The 23,534-nt window shown below is 40.1% G+C and overlaps 2 protein-coding genes across 2 annotated transcripts; one reads left to right on the top strand and one right to left on the bottom strand.

Annotated features, from left to right (window-relative positions):
• Positions 1–1,602: 1,602 nt before the first annotated feature.
• Positions 1,603–12,608, top strand: OLR1 (oxidized low density lipoprotein receptor 1). The gene is made up of 6 exons (XM_042448349.1): positions 1,603–1,955; positions 3,030–3,128; positions 7,874–8,023; positions 8,308–8,459; positions 9,224–9,336; positions 11,437–12,608. The coding sequence occupies exons 1-6, from the start codon at positions 1,859–1,861 to the stop codon at positions 11,579–11,581; spliced, it is 756 nt and encodes a 251-aa protein (XP_042304283.1). The 5' UTR covers positions 1,603–1,858; the 3' UTR covers positions 11,582–12,608.
• A 2,412-nt stretch (positions 12,609–15,020) lies between these two features.
• LOC121920609 (C-type lectin domain family 10 member A-like) lies at positions 15,021–23,093 on the bottom strand. Its single transcript, XM_042447740.1, has 4 exons — positions 22,931–23,093; positions 20,238–20,389; positions 16,249–16,361; positions 15,021–15,462 (listed from the first exon to the last, which is right to left on the bottom strand). The coding sequence occupies exons 1-4, from the start codon at positions 23,091–23,093 to the stop codon at positions 15,333–15,335; spliced, it is 558 nt and encodes a 185-aa protein (XP_042303674.1). The 3' UTR covers positions 15,021–15,332.
• Positions 23,094–23,534: the final 441 nt, after the last annotated feature.

Genomic DNA, 23,534 nt, shown 5'->3' with positions numbered 1-23,534 from the left:
CCTTCCTGTAAACTTGCAGATTGTTTCTTCCCTTGCTGTTTCTAAATCCAAATTGAAAATTTTTTTTGTTTTCTATAACTTTTGGAATTTGAGGTTGCTTTATATCTTTAGTATACTAAGACGCATTACAGACGGGCCCTTCCGGCGCCCCTGTCACATGCTAGGGGTTGGCCGAGGACCTAGCGTCCACACCGGCCTCACCCCTAGCACGTGACGGGCGCGTAATAATGGCGGCGCCCTATATACACGGGCGCCGCCATTATTACGTGCCGGACGCATAGCGTCCACACGTCGCGCCCCAGATATGACGCCACAAGTGTGCGCCTCACGCCTCGTGGCGTCACATCTGGGGCACAAGAAGAAGCGCCATTTCGGCGCTTCTTTTTAGCTGTGCCAGGAAGCCTCGCGATCTGGCTGCTGGGGCTTCTCGGCACAGCTAATGACGGCGCAGGGAGAGTGCCGCTTTTCTGTGCTCTGTAGCACGCCTAAGTATCTATACTGACTATTTTGTTTTATTCTTCTTTGGGTGTGCGTGTTTTAATTGTATTTTAGTATTGTATTATAATATTTTATATGACTGGAATAGTTATAAATATTTTATTCTGTAACTGTTTGTCATGTGCATGGATGGCACTGTATAAATAAACAATCATCATCATCATTTTTAAAATAGGATTGCTCCAGTCCCCCACCCAGCATGGCCTTAGGGATTCACGGATTTGTACTTCGACAAAACAAATTATCCACATTCTGAACATGGAATGAAATGTACTCAAGCAGGTGAAAGGGTCATTACAGGGCTCACCTCACTGACAGCACTTTCAGCCTTTCAATATAACCTTGAATGTACTACTTTTCAGGGGATAAGTTTATGTATTCAAATGTCACTTATGAAGTTCAAAAGAATCATATATGATTTGCCAATGTTATGGGGATTGTCATTGTCACATGTGACATATATATAATCCTATATCTATATCTATACCTATATATGTATGCTTCTGTATACACACATGCACACGCACACACACACACACACCCCCCCCCCCCCTCTCTCTCTCTCTATATATATATATATATGGGCTTTCAGCTTGTTGTGCTCTCTTTATTCTTCTTTGAATCAAATTGAAAGTATAAGATAGATGGAAAGAAAAACTGAATGTATTCTGTGCAGTTGAAGGCTGGAATGTTAAAATGGAACTTTGCTTAAATGTTCTAATTTACTTGCTCATATCATACCTCCCTTGCTCACTAAACCCCATCCTACTGTTTTTACTTCTCTGCCAATCCCTTTAATTCTTTATTCCAGCATTTAAGGTACAAGAATCCAGATGAGAGCAAGTGCGGTGTAGTGGTTTGAGTGCTGGACTACAACTCCAATCAGGGTTCGATTCCTCACTCAAGCATCAAAACCCACTGGGTCACCTTGGGGAAGTCACATGCTCTCAGCCTCAGGGGAAGGCAATGGCAAACCCCCTCCAAAGACTTTTCCCAAGAAAAATCTATGATAGGTTCACCTTAGGGTCATTATAAGTCAAAAATGGCTTTGAGGCATACAACAACAACAACAACAACAACAACAAGAATCCAATACCAGTTCTTGGTTCCCCTGCCCAACTCTTTGTACATGAATGGGTGTGTGATGAGACATCTTGTAGTGTTAATCCGTATTTAAAGCCCTCCTCTAATTCTGCATAGTGGAACACACACACAGTCTTTGCCTTCACTCTTTCTTTATCTCCAGTCTTTGAGAGGATATGAGTGTCTCATACAGATCACAGACCTTGCATCTGCATCATTCTCTCATGACTATAAAACACCAGTCTGGCTCAATCCCTGGTGAGTTTACTTAGAAATCATGCTAGAGATGGCTGAAGAAGTGACTTATGCTGACCTGACGTTCATTACACTGGCGAAGAACAAGAATGAGGACTTCCAGCAAACCAAAAGCAAAGGTAATGAATGTGTGGCAAGTTGTCAAATGCAGCTGTTTTGACACAGATCTGATACGTCTGAAGTTTTATCTGCGTGTGATTTGTAGGTCTATTTTCACACCTGGAAGTTTTTCTCTTTTGGATAGAGCATTCTAGGGTCCTTTCACTCTGATTCCACATTAAGTGCCACGCCGCAAGTATATGAAATTTTCGGATTTTGGGGAGGACTTGCACACATTTTCTTCTCTCCCCCTCGTTCTTCACTTTCTCCCTCCTAGGCCAACATTATTTCCTCAGCCCACCCTCTATGCCAGTACAAAACTGTGCAATTTTTCAAGCTGAAAGGCCATGTTCAATTCACTAGCAGAGTTTTCTTTTAATTTTAAAAATCATTAGGGGGATGTTCTAGACAGTTACTTTGAAAAACGTAAGCCACCATCATTGCATCTATATACTTTAAAATTATGTTTCAATATTAGTATTATTTAATTATTATTTTTAACTTTTGCAATTAATGTGTTAGTTCTGTCTTTTTAAATTATTTAAGCTGCCTTGAACCCCATTTTGGGAGAGCGGCAGGATATAAATCCACAATTAAATAAATAAATAAAATGTAATTTGTCAAAGTATTTTAGTTTTTTGTTTGTTTGTTTTTTTAGTTTTTAGGCTTTTTCAAACCAGTCCCAAAAAAAGGGAAGCATCTCATGACTTACATTTACTTCAGCCAGACCAAATAAGTGACTGTGCAACTGATTTTTTTTTAATGGATGATTAATGATTTATGTATTTTTTACTGTATTTAAGAACCTCAGTGGTTCCTCCTTAAGGTGGTCTTATCCACTTATGTATGGTCCAAATCAATATTTTTTTTATACCAAAGCTAGAATTTAGTCATTTTTATTGTTATTATCTTAAGACAGTGGTGGCGAACTTATGGCACACGTGCCAGAGGTGGCACTCAGAGCCTTCTCTGTGGGCACACATGCTGTCGCCCCAGCACAGAGTTTGCCAGAGTTCATTACTAGAAAGCCAGAGGGATGTGGCACTTTGCAATAAATAAGTGGGGTCCAATTTATATTTCTTGCTTTAATTCAGCATCTTCCACAGTAAAGCACCATTGGCGATCTGTAGCAGTCTCTCTTGGGATATTATGCTTGGTTCTGCTTGGAGCAGCTGGGACTATGGGATTCAAAGGTAAGTATCCAATGACCCTAAGGAAGTGAGCAAAAATGGTTGCATGGCTTCCTCTAGGGTTTTTTTATAACAACAGCAGCAGCAACAATAGCAACAAATATCATATATTTTACCCAGTCTGGGATTCAAGAAGGCTTGTTGTTGTTCTTGTTGTTGTTTTTGTTAATAATAATAATAATAATAATAATAATAATAATAATAATTTGTTTTCTTTATATACCGCTATTCTAAAGATCATAGCGGTGAACAGCAAGTAAGCTAATTTGCCCCCCACAGTCTGGGTACTCATTTTAGTGGCCTCGGAAGGATGCAAGCCTGAGTCGAGCTTGTTGTTGTTGTTAATTGATCTTGAGTCAACCCTGAGTCATGGCAACCCTGTAGATGAGACAGCTCCAAGACCTCTGTCCTCCACCTCTCTGCTCAGGCCCTGCAAATTCATGCCTGTGACCTCTCCTATTGAGTCTATCCATCTGATGTGTGCTCTTCCTTTCTTTCTACTGCCTTCTATCTTTCCCAGCCTCATTGTGTTTTCTAATGGCTGCTCATGATGTAACCAAAGTCTAACAGCTTCAGTTTCATCATCTTGGTTTCCAGGAAGATTTCCATCTTGGTCTGATCAAGGACCCATTTGTTTGACTTTTTGGCTGTCCTATGGTAACCTCAGCACTCTTCTCCAGCACCACATCTCAAATGAACTGATTTTCTTCCTATCTGCTTTCTTCACTGTCCAGCTCTCACATCTGTACAAAGTGATGGGGAATACAATGGTTTGAATGATTCTAATTTTAGTGCTTAGTTGCATGTCTTGACTCCTTAGAATTTTTTCCAATTCTTTCATAGCTGTTCTCCCCATTCCTGGTTTTCTATTCCTTAGCTGCAGTTGCCATCCTTATCAATGTATGATCCTAGCTAAGGCAAAACAAACATCATTAAAAATTCATAGCACAAAAATTAAAAAGTAATTCAACCACCATATAATTAAAACCATTTAAAATGCTGCTACGGAAGATTATGCCCAAGTTTTACCTACAGTCTAACACTCTGAACTTTAAAGATGCGGTTTGTAGTGATGAAAATATCATGGAAGCAGAGGTCTATATTTTGGAGAGCTTAAATCTGGGGGGGGGGGAGCCCAAAGTGGATTCCCTGTCCTGCTCACAGCAGAGCTACAAACTAGTAGCAATTTCATCACCTTTTATTTTATGTTTATTTTGGATTACTGTATATACACATGTCTAAATCTAGAAATTTTATTCAAAAAATTGACCCCCAAAAGCTGGGCCAACTTATCTATGGGTCAATGTAAGTACTATATTTTAACTCATTCCCATCTCTGAGTAGAGTTACAAAAGGTAAGAGCTTAGTCCATCCCAGGAGCACCCAAAAAAGTACCAACCCCCTCTACTCTTTCCAGCACGATGCCATTTCTGGCCTTTTTGAATGTTTGGGTGGGAAAATGGCAATGGTGGTACCTCTGAATAAAGATATGAATATACATTTATGTATGAAGACAATAAACTTCATGCTTTACATCCTTTGCTACATGCCCCTAAGTTTTATCCTCATCTTATCCATGAGTCATATCAACATTCATAATTTTGGTCCCAAAACCTGCCCTCAACTTATACATGAGGTCAACTTATAGTCAAGTATATACGGCATGCTTTTAACCAGTTGGAATGGGAATAGAAAATCTGTTAATTCTGAAAAGGAAGCAACAGTAGTCAAGAGCAAGGTTGTTTTTAGCTTTTGGACCTGAAGGTCTCCTTCATTCTAATTTTGGGAATCCATTTCCAGTCTAGGCTGAGAGCTTAGGTTGCCCAATGCAGGAACAATATCTTATCAATCAACCAGTACTCCAGAATATAAGAATAAAGTTGCCTTATAACAGATATATGGAGCACGGTGTTATCAGTACGCTGATGACACCCAGATCTACCTCTCCATGTCTCCGACTGATACAGTGACTAAGGATGGCATCTCTCCTCTGGACGCCTGCCTGGGGTCAGTAATGGGCTGGATGAGGGAAAACAAACTCGTGATAGGTACCCCAAGTCCAGACAGGGAAATTTGTCATCCTATCCTTGATGGGGTTACGCTCCCCCTAAAGGATAAAGTCCGCAGTTTGGGAGTACTCCTGGACTCATCTCTGCAGTTATCATCTCAAGTAGATGCGATGGCCAGGAGTGCTTGGTACCAGCTTCGGCTGATACGCCAGCTATGTCCCTGTCTGGACCGAAAGGACCTTGAAACAGTAGTACACGCACTGGTAACCTCTCGCTTGGATTTCTGTAATGCACTCTACATGGGGCTACCTTTGTACCAGGTTCGGAAGCTTCAACTGGTCCAAAATGCTGCAGCCAGATTGGTCGTGGGAACGTCAAGATCCGACCATATAACACCTGTACTAAAATCTCTCCACTGGCTGCCAATTAGCTTCCGGGCGCAATACAAAGTGTTGGTCATTACCTATAAAGCCCTATATGGCTTGGGCCCGAGTTACTTGAAGGAACGCCTCTCCCTACATAATCCGCCCCACACTCTCAGAACAACGGGGAAATATTTGCTCGAATACCCCAGAGTGAGATTGACATCAACTCACCAGAGAGCCTACAAGGCAATAGCTCCACCCCATTGGAATGCACTCCCGGAAGAGATCAGACTCAGCCCCACATCAAAGCCTTTAAAAAGGCACTGAAAACCGATCTTTTTCAGTTAGCATATCCTTCTAACTCGATATAGAGATATTACACCCCAATAAGACCAGGATGCCTAGCCAAAACTGATAGCGTGACTGTTTGGTATATTGTTTTTAAGGTTTTTAATCTGTATAAAATTTTTGATGTTTTGTACAGTATTGTAATATGTTACAGCTATGATATGTGAACCGCTTTGATCTAGAGGAAAGGCGGTATACAAATAAAAAGATTATTATTATTATTATTATTATTATTATTATTATTATTATTATATTAAAATAAACAGGTTCAGCCATGTTAATCAGTGGGTGACCTTGGCCAGGTCACATGTTCTCAGCCTTAGAGGATGGCAGTGGCAAACCCCCTCTGAAGAAATTTGCCAAGAAAACCTGAGGGTCACCATAAGTTGGGAAAAAATAAAGGCACACAACAACAACATAAACAGGCTGCAATTTTCAAGTGTGTCCATTTCGTGTTTCCTCTTTTTTTCTCTTTATACTTCAGGCTTCATGTATCTCCCCACTTCATTGACTTCCCTCTTGGGACAAGGACTCATACCATGATAATTTGTCACATCACATCATCTCACATTTTCAGCAGCCCTAGTGGCTCCCCACAGAATTCTGGAAAGCTGCACCCCCATTATCACCATATGTTCCCGACCTCTTGCAAAATAGTGGGCTCAACTAGTTATTTTCATTGAGAGGAAAGTTTAGAACTTGGAAAAAACTTGCTCCTGTTATTTGTTATTAGTAACCTGTAGCTTCCAAGTTTTTGGAAAGCTCCTGTTAGGTCCAATATCTTCAGGAAACATTTCTCTATCTCCTCATGTCCTCTTTCATTTTTCAAATTTCCCTCTCACCATCTTGTCTCGTCATCTCTCATCTCATCAAAGTAAGGCCTTTGACAAGGTTCCCCATGAAGCAAACAAGCTTGTAAAATGTGGACTAGGCAAGGCAACTCTTATATGAATTTGTAATTGGTTGACCAGCCGAACAAAAAGGGTGTTCAACAATGGCTTCTTTTCATCCTGGAGAGAAGTGACCAGTGGGGTCCCACAGGGCTCTGTCCTGGGCCCAGTGCTATTCAATATCTTTATCAATGACTTGGATGAAAGAATAGAGGGCATGCTTATCAAATTTGCAGATGACACCAAAGTAGGAGGAGTAGCCAATACCCCAGAGGACAGGATCAAGATTCAAAATGACCTCAATAGATTAGAAAGGCAGGCCAAAGCTAACAAAATGAATTTCAGCATGGAGAAATGCAAGATACTGCACTTAGGCCGAAAAAATGAAATGCATAGATATAGGATGGGGGACTTAAGGAGACTACGTGTGAGGGTGGCTAAAATGGTGAAGGGTCTGGAAACCATGCCCTATGAGGAACGACTGGATATGTTTAGCATGGAGAAGGGATGGTTAAGAGGTGATATAATAGTTCTGTTTAAGTATTTGAAGGGATGTCATATTGAGGATGGAGCAAGCTTGTTTTCTGCTGCTCCAGAGAACAGGACCCGGAACAATGGATGGAAGCGACAGGTAAAGAGATTCCACCAAACATTAGGAGGAACTTCCTGATAGTAAGAGCTGTTCAACAGTAGAATACATTCCCTTGAAATGTGGTGGGGTCTCCTTCTTTAAAGGTTTTTAAATAGAGGCTGGATGGTCATCCCCATTTGTTGGGGGTGTGTGCTTTGATTGTGAGTTCTTGCATGTCAGGGGGTTGGACCGTATGGCCCTGTGGTCTCTTCCAACTCTATGGTTCTATGATTCTGTGATCATCACCAGTCTCTTTTTTCTCCTCCATCCCTCCTAGTCTGTCAGGAGGTAAAAGAGAAGGAGGGGAGTCAAGCAGGGTTTGTATGTATTTTCTTGGGAGCAGTTGCAGAGGATTGAAATGCTTTCATGTTGCTAACTTTTGCTGCCTGGGCATGCAAGTCACCTTGGTAGCCTTCAGAAATTAGATGCACTGTTGTATTCTTGTGAGGCTCAGCAAGCAGCTGCTCTATGGGGAAGTTCATTTTAACTTTGTTGTGGTTTGAAGCTATGCAGGCATCCCAGAAAATGAGCAGTCAGAATGACAACCTGACCCTGCAGAAGGAGATGCTAGAAAACCTTCTCACAAAGCTGGATGTTCTCCAGGCCAAGAATCAAAACCTTTCAGAGACTCTCCAGCAACTGTCAAACCACAGAGGTAACCAACAATGGAACTTGGGTTTAAGGTATAATTGTATGAGCATTACTGCACTCTATAAAATAAAATCAGAACAAGTAAGATAGTTGTGCATTAGCTGGCTGAACCTATCTAAATACACACTCTCAACCAAATCTCAACCAAATGAGTTAATGCCAGTAGATATGTTTTGGCCAACTCTGTTCTCTCGTGCTCTCCCATGAAACTTGCAAGAGAGTTGCGACGACTGCTGTTGCTGTGTTTGGAGAAATGTCCACAGTCTTTCATTTCATTTTATTTCACAGGTCGCCAATGCAGTCCTTGCCCAGAAAAGTGGCTGCAGCGTGGAGAGAATTGCTATTTCCTTTCAGCCAAGTGGAACACATGGGAAGAAAGCAAAACTCAGTGCATTACACTTAACTCCAGGCTTCTTAAAATAGAGACTAAGGAAGAGCTGGTAAAGACTGTATATCTCCCTCCCCCCCCCACAATACACAAATGAACAGTTAAAGTGGAATCATAGTGCTATAATTGTTTAGGTTAAATGGTGGTTAAATGCCTGTACTACAGCCATTCACTTACAAACCATAAGGTTGTGAGTTCAATACCAGCCCAGGGGCTCAAGCTTGACTCAGGTTTCCATCCTTCTGAGGTCGCTAAAATGAGTACCCAGATTGTTGGGGGCAATTAGCTTACACTTTGTAAACCACTCAAGGGATGCACTGATAAGCGGTATAGAAATGTACATACTACTTGCTACTACAGTATGAAAGGGCCTTGATTATATAAATTGCTGAGCAGCACTGTGCAGATTCTAAAGATGGGCATAATTACTCACCAAAAGCAGTGTGGATGCAAAAGGTAAACATGACTTGCATAGTTTCTCTAAGATATTTCATAGACATTGACCATGCTAATGATTAGTGCAGCTTATACTGCCCTGCAGAGATATTTACACAGTTCTAACTTTTCCATATTTTTTTCTGTGTTATTACCTGGAATTGGAATCAAATTAATTGACATTTTCACCAGATGTATGTAAGGTGCTCAACAGTGTGAAGGTAAAAGATATTGTGACACAAAACTAAACAAAAATAATGTGGTCCTAGTTGCTTTTTATGAGAACGGATGAAGATGTTTGTATCCTTCTATTTGCCAGTTATGTCTCCCTCCCCTGCCTCCTAGAAATGTGATTTGGGCTCTTCTTGTGTTTCCATCCAGGAGTTCATACTTGAGTCAGCCCAGTCCTACAATTCTTATTGGATCGGTTTATTCCGCAGCAGAGCTGGTGGGCCTTGGATATGGGAGGACAACAGTACCTTCATTACTGACTTGTAAGTTCTTTGTACTTGAAAAAAGCAATTCAGAAGCACTAAATGAACTTTTAATAATTCTGATTTTTACTATGACTTTGATGCTTCTAGTAGTGACATCACTACAGTGGGCATCACCCAATGCAGTAATTTATGGTGTCACCCACCCACCCATCCCGGACCTTCTCCTATACCACACCATACAAAATCCTTAGTTATGTTTTTTGTACTATAATTATAATTCCCACATATCACTGAATGTAATGATAACAGTTGCGACTTATTTATTTATTTCATTTTTATGCCACCTTTCTCCCGGAAAGGGACCCAAGGCAGCTCACAAGTTAAAAACATTTTTTTAAAAAACGTTACAGTGAAAATTTTAAAAACAGTTAAAATCATCTATTTAAAACAGTATAAAATTAACATTAAAAACATACAAAAATTAAAACATAACTAAAACACACCCCCCCCCCATATAAAACTACCCTGTCATGATTTTTATGTTAAAAAGCCTGCCTTAATTAAAATGGTTTTTGCTTTCCGGCGAAAGGCAAACAGGGAGGGGACAGCTTAGCCTCCCATGGAAGGAGGTTCCAGAGGTTGGAAGCAGCCACCAAGAAGGCTATCTCTTGACCTCACCAAGCAAGCCTGGGATGGTGGTGGGATTGAGAGAAAGCCTTTCCCTGAATATCACAGGGCTGTAACAGGTTTGTAAAAACAACCAGCAAAATTAAAAGTATGCCTTTATATTACAATATTATACACATGACCAAAATGTATTTACATGTACATATAGTGGGACCTCATCATCTCCGGGCTTATCATCTGTGGATTTCAACATCCACAGACATTGTCCCAAGTCTTGGCATGTACATGCAGCCGTGACAGTGGCTGCATGCACAGCGTGGCATCATTATACACAATGGGACATGAGGCCCTGTGTTTTTTTATATCCGTGTGGGGATCTAGAATGGATTCCCCACAGGTATGAAGGTCTGAATGTAGTTTCATGTGTTTAAAGTGAAAATTTGATAAGATGTGATGGTTTAAAGAAAATATTAAATGAATTTAATTTTTAAAAAGGGAGGAGAAAGGACCTCTTCTTTCTTCTCCCACTGAGCCTTGCCCCACTCACACCGTCACTTCAGCATTTTAAAGGGATGCAAGTGAACTTCACAGCCCATAACTGCCAAGGGGCAGATGTTTGGGGAGCAGTGGTATCACCCCACTTACGGTGCCATCTGGTGTGGTCTGCACACTCTGTACACCCTTAGTGACTTCCCTGGCTTCTAGCCTCTTTAGCTGTCATGGGCAACACTTGTGGCCCACCAGATGTTCCCATCAGTCCCCATAGTGAGGAGACATAGTGAATTTCGTTCCAAGAACAACTGAAAGCCATACATTCTCCATGCTTTATCAGCATACAATATGAAAGATAAAATTACTGGGAATTCCCTATCCCTCTATGACATGCAGCATTTTAAAACATTAGAAAAAATTACCTGCAGAAGTGGGTCTTTGTAATTTATTATTACATAAAATGTTATAAAGTGATTGCCAGATGTTGCATCCATGAACATAATCTAATTTTACACAATTTTAGGCACTTGTTGGAACACAGTTGCCTTCAAATTTTGCCAAGTGGCAGCTCCCAGCATCCCTCATCACAAACTATGATGACTAAGGATGCTGAGGGTTGCTGTTCAGCAACATTTTCAGCCCATATTATTCTGTATGCCAGGTTGTATGTGGGCATGGTGCTTGAGAGATCTGTTTGGGCCTTTAATCCAGCTCTCTGGCCCATTCGGATGCCTGAATGTTGTCTTCTATAAACTATTCCTGTTGAAGTGCCAATGAAATTAATAAGAATTATATGAGCCATATTTTGAAAAATTATTCCATGTTCCAGCATGATGACCTCATGTGTTGGGTGGGTTGATGGGCTTTGTATTCCAAAACAGGGAATCAGGTTGGGGCAAGCTACTGATGATAATGTCAAAACTTACCCCAGTTCAACAGGGTTAGATGACCTTGAAAGTGCTTTTTTCCCTCTCAATATGGATCTGAAATTCTAATGCAACGTATTTAGTATATACTAATAATAACTTTCTCTTGTAGGTTTAACATTCCTGATACTGGATCCAGCAATTATCCCATCTGTGTATCTATTCAGGGTGGGAATCTAATTGCTTCAGATTGTCTGGGATACCGGTTTTGCATCTGTGAGAAAATGGCAAACCAACCTAAACCTGGCCATAAGTAAGATGATAACCTCAGCCACAATGCTCTTCATTGATTCCAGTCTGGGGACTTTGATCAGAAATAGTGTTTGTATGTATGCACATGTAATTATACCTGTGTGTGCACACACATACATAGAAAGAGATGCGTGTGTGTTATATATAGTTCCTTACATTCATTGAATGAATACATGAACGGGGCCAATAATCTGTGCTAATAATTTGTGTTAATAATAATTAAAAAAACCAGATGGAACCTGATAAAACAGTTCAAGAGTATTTGTCAAATATAAAGGATATAACTAATGAGCTGAGGAATATAAAATTGACATTGGATGAGCAATTAATCAATCCATCCATTTTTAATGGGTTATCAAAAAAGGTTGACACTTTGGTGATGACTTTGAAAGCTCAATTTCAGAAAATGCAATAAGATATGCAATCATATGCAATTAGATATGATGTCATAGATGTGCAAATATGTAATCGATACTGATCAGTCAAAAATGCCGAGTTACAAGATTATAAGCCAGCAGTGAGCAATAAATTTAACAGAAAGTCACTCATTGTCAGAACAGTAAATGGTGGTGAATTCACAGGAAGCTTAATAAATGACTTCATAAGAAAGCAAGGCATTAAACATGAGACAACTGTCCCTTATTTCCCAGAACAGAATGGAGTGGCAGAAAGGAAAAGTCACACTCTAACTGAAATGGCAAGATGCTCAATTCTAGATTCAAGACTACCAATAAGACTTTGGGGAGAGGCAGCAGTAACAGAGACCTACCTGCAAGACTGATTACCGACTTAAACTAAAAAGGGTCATACCTTTTGAGTTATGGAATAGACAGAAGCTAAATGTGGGACATCTGAGAGTGTTCAGGTCCAAGACCTATGTATATAACCCAAAAGAGAAAAGAAGCAACTTTGACAACAAAAAAGAAGTCAGTATATTTGTGGGATATGCACCAGGAAATAAAGACTACAGATGCCCAAATTATGAAAAGAGGGTCATAGCAAGAGTAGTGTACTTTGATGAGAGTGAGAGAGAGAGAGAGAGAGAGAGAGAGAGAGAGAGACCAAGCACAGAAGTAGTGATAGATGGCAAAATCTCTACTCCAGTTCCTGATGATAGAGTAAGAACCCAGCGTAACACTGAAGATTACCAATAAAACAGTCAAAGCACCTAACACATAAAAAGGGAGTGCAGAAGTGCAACTCAGATATTAACACAGACCTAATACAGGAAAACCACCCAAACATCTTTCTTACCTTGCAAAACTGGAAGAAGCACCAGGTGGCACTATATGGGCTGAATTAGATAAAATTCCAGTAGATGAAAGAGACAAATGGAGAAAAGCTGCAGCAGGAGTAATTTGGTTTCTATGCAAGAACAAAACTTGGACCTTTACAGAACTTCCACAGGAAAAGAATACTGTAGGATGTAAGTTGGACTTCAACATCAAACATGACACACAAGAAGAAATTCAGAGATACAAAGTTATATTATTTGTCATAGTCTTCTCCAAACAAGAGTTGGGAGAAGACTATGATCAGACCTTTGTACCAGTTGTAAAACACACTACCATAAGAATGCTCTTATGCATTACAGTAGAAAAAAGGTTGTACACTCAGTTGTACATATCCACAGATTTTGCATCCATGGATTCAACCAACTGTTACATGGATTTGTAACTGGTTGACCGGCCGAACCCAAAGGGTGCTCAACAATGGCTCCTTTTCATCCTGGAGAGAAGTGACCAGTGGGGTCCCACAGGGCTCTGTCCTGGGCCCAGTGCTGTTCAACATCTTTATCAATGACTTGGAGGACAAAATTGGGGGCATACTCATCAAATTTGCAGATGACACCAAATTAGAAGGAGTAGCTCAGAGGACAGGATCAAAATTCAAAGTGACCTGAATAGACTAGAAAGCTGGGCCAAAGCTAACAAAATGAAATTCAACACGGAGAAATGTAAGGTACTGCACTTAGGGCAGAAAAATGAAATGCATAGATGTAGGATGGTGGACACCTGGTTGAATGAAACTACATGTGAAAAGGATCTGGGAGTCCAAGAAGACCACAAGTTGAACATGAGTCAACAGTGCGATGTGGCAGCTAAAAAGGCCAATGCAATTTTAGGCTGCATCAATAAAAGTATAGTGTCTAGAGCAAGAGAAGTAATAGTGCCACTCTATTCTGCTTTGGTCAGACCCCACCTGGAATATTGTGTCCAGTCTGGTCACCACAATTTTAAAAGGATATTGAGAAACTGGAGCGTGTCCAAAGGAGGGTGACTAAAATGGTGAAGAGTCCGGAAACCATGCCCTATGAGGAATGACTTAGAGAGCTGGGGATGTTTAGCCTGGAGAAGAGAAAGTTAAGAGGTGATATGATAGCCCTGTTTAAATATTTGAAGGGATGTCATATTGAGGAGGGAGCAAGCTTGTTTTCTGCTGCTCCAGAGAACAAGACCAGGAACAATGGATCCAAGCTGCAGGAAAAGAGATTCCAGCTCAACATTAGGAGGAACTTCCTGAGAGTAAGGGCTGTCCAACAGTGGAACACACTCCTTCCTCTGAGTCTAGTGGAGTCTCCTTCCTTGGAGGTCTTTAAGCAGAGGCTGGATGGCCATCTGTCGGGGATGCTTTGACTGAGAGTTCCTGGTTGGACTGGACGGCCCTTGTGGTCTCTTCCAACTCTACAATTCTATGATTCTATGACTTGAAAATATTTACAAAAAAGTTGCAAAAAGCAAACATTGAATTTACCATTTTATATCAGAGACACAATTTAACTATGCCACTGTATATAATGGGACTTGAGCATCCATGAATTTTGGTATCCATGAGGGGTTCTGGAACCAATCCTAGTAGATTCCAGGGGCCCACTGTTTGTTGAACATTTAGACATAAAGATTGCCTTTCTTCATGGAGAATTAGGAGATGACATTTACATGGAGCAACCTCCTTGATTTGAAGTTAAAAAAATAATAATCATAAAATCATTTATGGATTAAAACAAGCTGCTAGAACATGGAATAAGAAATAGAATAAGATACTCCTTGAGAAGGGATTCATCCCAGGAAAGGCTGATAGAAGCCTGTACTGTAATCAAGATACAAAAACAGCAAGCGGCTATTTATTATGACCTATATTGATGATCTGATTGTTTGTTGTGAGGAAAGGGAAGGCAGTGGGAAAGTCATAGATCATTTATGCAAGGAAGTGAAACAACTAGGAGACATCTTGGAATACAGACTGAAAGAGAATATAATTGAGGTTATTTTCTTAACTGAGTAATTTTCCCGTCTTAGAGTGTACTTCTTATAATAAAGCTTTTAGTTTGTTTCTTCAAGCCATTGGTGGCTTTGCTCCTTAATCAGGATCCACCAGGATCTCTAAAGGCTGGACAAACTCTCTATCACAATGTAATTAGAAAGGAAATAAAAGCTACTTTTTTGGAGTCTTATTATTTGTGCATGTATACTATTTACAGGGGGCTTCTATGCCCCAAGGCCCTCAAAGTGATATCCAACATTAAAGATCAGCAGTACAATTTTGACTTCAGTACTGCTCATTTTTCTTGGACTAAGCCTTGCCAAACAAAGAGTATTAGACTTCCGAACAAGCAGGCAGACCATCAAGCTGTTAAGTGACAACAAATACATTGTCCAAATAGATGCAAGTTCAGTGGGCCCTTCCTTACTGTTATTAATCAGCAATAACACGTGAATAAGGGAACACTATGCTTGCAGATGTGACTTCTCCTTCTTAGGCCAGTTCAATGCCTGCCTTTTCACATATCCACTGATATTTTTTATCACATGTTTGAACGTACATGGCCCCATTGCCATAGAGATAGGCACATTCTTCTGTGTTTTCAATGTTCCAGACCTTAAGCCTAGGGAGAAAGAACAAGGTTTATCTAATAAGGTTTTGCATACGTAATAATTACTCTGCAAAAACATTTTTTATTGTTTAATACAACAACCAAGTGAACCAAAGCCTATTGAAAACACAAGTAAAAATTTTGAACCTTGTTGATGATGGAGTTACTTGCACAGAATTGTAAGGGCTGTGCCAGGAGGGCTCTGCAATGGAACCCTGTGAAATAGTGCTGCAGGAATGCTTGGGAGCCTATATGGGCACAGACTTGTGGCCTTCTCTCTTTGCCGGTTGTAGAACAGGATTTTTTAATCAGTTAGTGTAGATGAAGTGGTTTGCAAATTTCTGGGAGCTAGGAAGTGGAGGGAAACCACCAGAATTTAATGGTTTCACCAAACAGCCATCCAAGTGACTCACTATGTGGACAGGCCTTTCTTGTATACACAAAAATCCAGTCTACATAGTGAGACACATAGCCAGCTATGTCAATACAATTCTGATGGCTTCTCTCCACTTCCTTTTTAACACAATCTCTCAGTGGTATGGGGCCAACACTTATTCAACTAAGGCATTGTTGGGACAGGGGCCTCCCCTGTCCAGATACATTAGAATTCTTCCTCTAGTCTAGCAAATTGTCCAAACCTTTAAGTTTCATTTTCTTCAGCTGCTCATGGTTCTTTCTAACCCTAAGGCATTGCTGCTTTTTTAAATTCAGAATTCAGATATCAGAATTCAGACCATGAGAGTTCTACTGTGAGAATTAAACTGCAGATTGGTAAACTTTAAAAGGACCCAAACTTACCCTTTGGGTAGTTGTGCAATATGTGTTCCATTGGCCCAGATCCACTGGCCACCTTTATCCTTATGTATTCCAATCCAACTATATGTGTCGAGTCCATTTTTTGGAAGAGTTTTCTTCATTGTGGTTGAAGGAGGTGAGAATGGAAAGAGCAACAAAGTAAGCTTCCAATGATTTTCATGTACATAATTTCCAAAAAAAAAGGGAAACAAAATCAAAGGAAATGGCTGGAGGAAGTGGATGCCCAAAACGAGAGGAGGAAGTCAGAAAGGGAAAGGGGAACTGATAAGGACAGTGTGACACAAAGGAGGGGGCAAGTACCTCTGCAAGCAGTTAGTGGTTTACATTTAAGCAAAGTATGGGGAGAAAACATAGAATTGGTGATGACAAGAAACAAACAGAGCAGGGAAAATGAATGGAGTGGGTCAAAAGGCCTTTGCATGTTCAGAGCTCTGACCAAAGAGTACTGGTAGTAATCTGTCCACAAAAAGAAAACCACCATAATCCCCTAGTGACAACAACAAATACTAAACAGAAACAGATGTACACTATAGGATAATATGTGTTAGTGTAAAGTTACATTCGATTATAACAAGATCACAATGAAATCATATCAAAGAATTTATAGCCATATTCATCCATTATATATGACAGGAACAATTGGCATAAACCATGATATAATATAACATAGATGTAGCAATACATAGAGCTAATACTCCATAGGATCCATTGGGAAAGGTTCCCAACTGAAACACCAAGTTTTATTTTTTATTTTTTGTTCAAATATCATGGGGAAGTCCTGAGGCTTTCACATCAAAAGCTGATTTTTAGAGAGCCATAAATCCTCCACTGATGGAAAAACGTCAAGTTCCTGAATAATAAACATTCCATAAAGTGGATAAGGAGTGATGATAAGATGAATAGTTGAGTAGAGAGTAGGACAGAAGACCCCAGGGAATATAGTCTCCATTTCATCCTTGAAGATTTCATCAGCTACATCCTTATAGTAATTCAAAATGTCAACACTACTGTGACCAAGGCTCAAACAGATGTTGCCCTGCCCATTTCTGGCTCCAGTCCTATCAGTTCCCACTTATTATTATTATTATTATTATTATTATTATTATTATTATTAATTTCTTATTCACCTCTCCCCATGGATTGTGCTGGTGGACAACAACTATTAACAGATACGCCACATCAGTTAAAACACATCAGTTAAAATACATATCAATTTAAAATAATAAATAAGATATATACGTATTAAAACTATCCACATTTAAAATTCATCATTTAAAAATCACAATTTAAGATAATTTGTATAAGCCTAGAATCCTAGAATCATAAAGTTGGAAGAGACCACTAGGGCCATCCAATCCAACCCCATTCTGCCATGCAGGAACTCTCAGTCAAAGCATCCCCGTTGACAGATGGCCATCCAGCCTCTGCTTAAAGACCTCTAAGGAAGGAGACTCCACTACACTTCGAGGGAGTTTGTTCCACTTTCGAACAGCCCTTGCTGTCAGGAAGTGCCTCCTAATGTTGAGGTGGAATCTCTTTTCCTGGAGCTTGCATCCATTGTTCCGGTCCTAATCTCTGAAACAGCAGAAAACAAGCTTCCTCTGTCCTCAATATGACATCCCTTCAAGTATTTAAATAGGGCTAATATATCACCTCTTAACCTTCTCTTCTCCAGGCTAAACATCCCCAGCTCCCCAAGTCGCTCCTCATAGGGCATGGTTTCCAGGCCCTTCACCATTTTAGTCGCCCTCCTCTGGACACGCTCCAGTTTCTCAATGTCCTTTTTTGAATTGTGGTGCCCAGAACTGGACACAATATTCCAGGTGGGGCCTGACCGAAGCAGAATAGAGTGGCACTATTACTTCTCTTGATCTAAACACTATACACTGGTACCCCGGGATACGAATGCGCCGCCTTACGAAATTTCCGGGTTACGAAAAAAATCCATTAAAAAAAATTGTTCCGGGTTACGAAGGTTATTTCGGGTTACGAAAAAAATTTTGGTGCTTTTTGGCGCTTTTTCGCACGAAATCGCGGCTTTTCCCCATTGGCGCCTATGGCATTTCGGCTTGCGAATGCTTTTCGGGTTACGAAAGCGGCGGCGGAACGAATTAATTTCGTAACCCGAGGCACCAGTGTACTTTCATTGATGCAGCCTAAAATCACATTGGCCTTTTTAGCTGTCGCATTGCACTGCTGACTCATATTCAACTTGTCTACTTGGACTCCCAGATCCCTTTCACACATAGTCTCGTTCAGCCAATTGTCCCCTATCCTATATCTGTGCAATTCATTTTTCTGCCCTAAGTGCAGTACCTTACATTTTTCCATGTTGAAACAACTAATTGAACATCTAAATGAAATTTCTATAGACAAAATCAAGAGCCAGAGTGGTGTATTGGTTTGAGTGTTGAACTAGGGCTCTGGAGAGAAAGGTTTGAATCCGCACTTGGCCATGGAAACCGACTTGGTGACTCTATGTGACTCACACTCTCTCAGCCTCAGAGGGAGGCAAATACAAACCCCCTCTGAACAAATTCTGTCAAGAAATTTCCAATGTGAAGTCAAAGGCGTTCATGGCCGGCATCCATAGTTTTTTGTGGGTTTTTGGGCTGTGTGGCCATGTTCTAGAAGAGTTTCTTCCTGATGTTTCACCAGCATCTGTGGCTGGCATCTTCAGAGAATACTAGAATGGAAGTATTCTCTGAACATGCCAGCCACAGATGCTGACAAAACATCAGGAAGAAACTCTTCTAGAAAATGGCCACATAGCCCAAAAGATCCCAAAAATCTCTGTTAAGAAAACTCCAAGATAGATTTGCCTTTTGGCTTACCATAAATCAGAAATAACTTGAAGGCACACAACAAGTAAATATCAACTGTACCAAAAATATTAGATTATTTATCATGTTATTAGTTTATGTAGCAAGACTGCGTGGGCTAAATATAAGAAATGTCATGATGAAATGGCTGCAGTGGAACTTTGGAATCTGTGCAAAACATATAATTTACCATTTGCAAAGAACTATAAATGAAAAAAGTTGTTCAAACTGCCAAACTATTAGAGAATGCCAAACATAACTGTGAGAAAAAGAACATTGGGATTATCAACTGGACACAGAAAACAAAGAGAGGTAAATGACCTACAGTTAGAAGGCCAGCAGCTTAGGAAAAAGTGGGGGGAAACTAATGGTGGTGACAGAGACGTAGCCAAGGGGGAGGGTTCTTGGGGTCCGGACCCCCCTTTCCGTTAGATAAAATGAATGGTGTGTGCTGCTGCGGCACTGCACCCAAGCCCCATTATAATGGTAGCACTTAGTCTGGACCCCCCCCTCCCAAATCCTGGCTACGTCCCTGGTGGTGGGTGCTATGGTGATAGGTGCAATTCCACACAAACTGGCAAAACATCTGAATGAAATTGCTATAGACAAGATAACAACAGCAGCACTGCAAAAAGTGACATTACGTGGAGCATAAACATTATTTAATGATATTCAATTCCTGGGTAGACTCTGAATCATTGATTGTCCAAATTTCTCTCAAACCAATAATAATAATAACAACAATAATTTTGTAAAATACAATAACATTCGAAATCCACAAAAGAGTGATACTTTTATTGGCCAGCCAAAATGCACTAAATACATGTTGCAAGTTTTGGACACTCCATTGGCTTCAAATACTATTCTCACTAGCATTATTATTGTTCTCCGTGTCCTCTTTTTTCTTGATAAGGCCCCCATAGATTGGAAACATGCAGTTAAAACCTCTTTTAAACAGAGAACCAGTGAGTGAGGGAAGGCCTGACTTTCCTTGTAAAATATCTGCTTGTAAGTTTCCACCCAGCCCCTAAATGCACACATGTTCTGAGCTTTGAGTAAAAGCAGCCCACTTTTCTAAAGATTTCTCTGCAGGCAAAATTGCTGGAGACCACTTTAAAATAAGTAATAAAACAAATGAGAGAGGCTTACCAATATTTTGTCCTCATTTATGATAAGAAGAGTGGAATTCCTTGAATCACAAAACCGCTTACTTTCATGCCAAGACTTAAGGCCTCTTGAAATGTAGTAGCAGGTAACACCAATCAAATGCCAGGTGGAGGGACACAACATGCACCTTGGGTCTAGAAGAAGAGAAAAATAGGATCATTTTGTTTAACAGGAACAGTCTGCCATGTGTTTGGGACTGTGTCCTAACTCACAGTTGCAATAAACTGCATGATATATTAAATACACAGCATGTCAGTCAGTCTTTTCTTTCTTTCTTTCTTTCTTTCTTTCTTTCTTTCTTTCTTTCTTACTGTCAAGTAATTTGATATCTTTGGTATATTTGATTATCTGTACTGACTATTTTGTTTTACTCTGCATTATGTGCATGTGCGGGTGGGTTTTCAAATTATATTTTAATATTGTATTTTAGCATTTTATATTATTGGAATAGGTATAAATGTTTTATTCTGCAACTGTTTGTAAAGTGCCATGCACATGGATGGCACTATATAAATAAATGAGAAGAAAAGTAGTATTAGTAGTAATGGTAGTAGTAGTAAGCTTGGAAAGCTCTGATCTAGATAAGGACCTCTGCATGTAAGAAGAAATTTAACAAACACACATGCTCAACCTTAAATCATGTCTTTCCACAGCATGGGAACTTTATAATAAGAGTGGGTGATTCACTTGTGCCAATATAACGTCTGTGTTGTTTGTTCTTTGTTTTATAAATCCCCTATAATAATGGAATGAAGTTATGGAAATCTATTATGGAAATTTACAGCTTAAGCCCTACCCTATAGTACTCCCAATATACTTTGGGTCCCTGGCAACTTAGCTGTGAATAAAAGAAAGAACTACTAAACTAAACTGCTTGCTACATATTTTTGCCATGTAATTTTGCTCTTAAGGACTAAGGGGTAGGAGACTGAGCTATGGATCAGGAATTTCCCTGGTTTCAAACAATGTCTCTTCCAAAGACACATTGGATGGACTCTCACTCAGCCCCAGTCCTCCCAAGCACATTATGGGGAACAATATTATTCACAGAATCATAGAGTTGGAAGAGACCACAAGGACCATCCAGTCCAACCCCCTGCCATGGAGGAAATCACAATCAAATCACTCCCAACAGATATGGACGGCTGTCCAGCCTCTTTTTAAAGGCCTCCAAAGAAGGAGACTCCATCACTCTCCGAGGGAGTGTGTTCCTCTGTCGAACATCTCTTACTGTCAGGAACTTCCTCCTAATGTTGAGGTGGAATCTCTTTTCCTGGAGCTTGCGTCCATTGTTTCTGGTCCTAATCTCTGGAGCAGCAGATATGACATCCCTTTAAGTATTTAAACAGGGCTATCATATCACCTCTTAACCTTCTCTTTTCCAGACTGAACATCCCCATCTCCCAAAGTCCCCATCTCCCCATCATAGGACATGATTTCCAGGCCCTTCACTATTTTGGTCACTCTCCTTTGGACACGCTCTAGTTTCTCCACATCCTTTTTGACTTGTGGGACCCAGAACTGGACACAGTATTCCAAGTGAGGCCTGACCAGAGTAGAATAGAGGGACACTATTACTTCCCTTAATCTAAATACTATACCTCTATTGATGCAGCCTAAAAAAGCATTGGCCTTTTTAGCTGCCACGTTGCGCTGTTGACTCATGTTCACCTTTTGCTATACTAGGACTCCTAGATCCCTTTCACACATAGTCTCATTCTTGACTGGCTGCTTCTTTGTCTGGAGGACCCAATGAATTCTAAGGTCTTTTGTGAGAGGCTGCAGTTATATATGTTCAGATAGAGCAGTCAACAGACATCCTTGATAGCCCTTTTCAGAAAACATTTTTGTAAAGGGAAAAAATGGATGTAAGGGCAAAAAGAGGGGGAAAGACCCCTGGTGATAATGATCGATGTTGTGTAGACAACAGCACTTCATCTCTGACAACCAAGGAAACTCATTCTAATCTTCTGAACACTAAAAAAGGCAATGAAGAAAAGTCTGCTATCTTAAATCCATGGCAGCTATTGTCATAGCATAGTGACATGGGATGAGAATGTATGAAGTACAATCTTAGAGATTTGGGCCTGTTACAGACTGCCAAAATAAAGCTGCTTCAGGTCTCTTTGGAGGTATGCTGTTTAAATGATGCATTGGTCCTAAGAGTCTGGAGGTCGCGCCAAAGCCACACTCCATTCCTAAGCACTGGAGTGCAGCTTTGGTGCAGCTTCCGGATTCTTAGGGTGCATGCATCATTTAAACGGCATACCTCCAAAGAGACCCGAAGCAGCTTTATTTTGGCAGTCTGTAACAGGCCTTGGAAAAGTTACTTTTTGAATCACATTCCCTCAAATTCCTCAGAGCAAGAAATCTAAGTTACTCCCTTTAAACTACAAATCTCTACAAAAAGACACTGTACGATGGAGACATGACAGGTAAAGTGGATTCAAACTGCTCCAACCGTGTAGTTTATATACATTCTCATCATTTACCTTCTTGGCCTAAATTCAATTGTTAGCTCCAACTAAAATCGACCCATTGAGTATATGGAATTTATATACATTTCTCATTCATTCTATGGCTTTGTTCTATTCCACCTGGGACTAACTAACCACTGGAATTAGGCTCCTGTGTTTGACATAGGGAAGACTGACATAAAAAAGCCATCCTCTCACCCGTCTGCATGTTGTGTTCTTCACCTTTCAGACACAAATGTTTTTTCAGGTTTAATATTCTCATTGATGAATTTGTTCTCAAATCTTCCATCATTGACTTGAGATCTCCATATTCTTCCTGGAAACGTGTGGAACCCTGCAAATCTGAGGTCAGGCAAAACATAGATTAGGTGTGTTACAGATCAAAACTGGTGCCATTTTAGGACCTTTTATGCTAAAATAAGAAACCTCAGAACTGGAACTCATTATTTCTACCCTGTTCTTTTGAAATAAGACAAATGCGACATTACTGTTTTCATTTTATTTTATATGGTAACATGGGTAAATTTATTTCAAATATGTTCTTCAAAGAGAATTAATTCAGTGTTGCTTCTTTCAATTACTAAGCTACTGTTTTTCTTTTGACCCCATATTCACTTAGAACAATCTTCCGTTATTGTCGTAGCAAAATGGTGTCCTTTATAAAAAATGGAAAATCAAAGTTTGATAGTTGAAATTTATACTTTTTTTGAACATTTTCAAACCATGGATGCTTGAATCCATGTATTATTAGGACCGACTGTACTGGTTCGCTCAGATTGGTTGTAACTGTTAAAAAATGGCG

Source organism: Sceloporus undulatus, chromosome 2, assembly GCF_019175285.1.
Source record: "Sceloporus undulatus isolate JIND9_A2432 ecotype Alabama chromosome 2, SceUnd_v1.1, whole genome shotgun sequence".
In the NCBI taxonomy this organism is placed as follows: Eukaryota; Metazoa; Chordata; class Lepidosauria; order Squamata; family Phrynosomatidae; genus Sceloporus; species Sceloporus undulatus.
The sequence above is the reverse complement of the archived record's forward strand: the minus strand, read 5'-3'. Positions and strand labels throughout refer to the sequence as shown.

Coding starts and splice junctions, on each gene's coding strand:
- OLR1 (XM_042448349.1), top strand. CDS start 1,859: ATGCTAGAGATGGCTGAAGAAGTGACTTATGCTGACCTGACGTTCATT. Junction 3,129..7,873: donor TGGGACTATGGGATTCAAAG/GTAAGTATCCAA, acceptor TGTGGTTTGAAG/CTATGCAGGCATCCCAGAAA. Junction 9,337..11,436: donor AGTACCTTCATTACTGACTT/GTAAGTTCTTTG, acceptor TTTCTCTTGTAG/GTTTAACATTCCTGATACTG.
- LOC121920609 (XM_042447740.1), bottom strand. CDS start 23,093: ATGTTTTGCCTGACCTCAGATTTGCAGGGTTCCACACGTTTCCAGGAA. Junction 16,362..20,237: donor TAAATGAGGACAAAATATTG/GTAAGCCTCTCT, acceptor ACCACAATGAAG/AAAACTCTTCCAAAAAATGG. Junction 15,463..16,248: donor ATTGCACAACTACCCAAAGG/GTAAGTTTGGGT, acceptor CTTTCTCCCTAG/GCTTAAGGTCTGGAACATTG.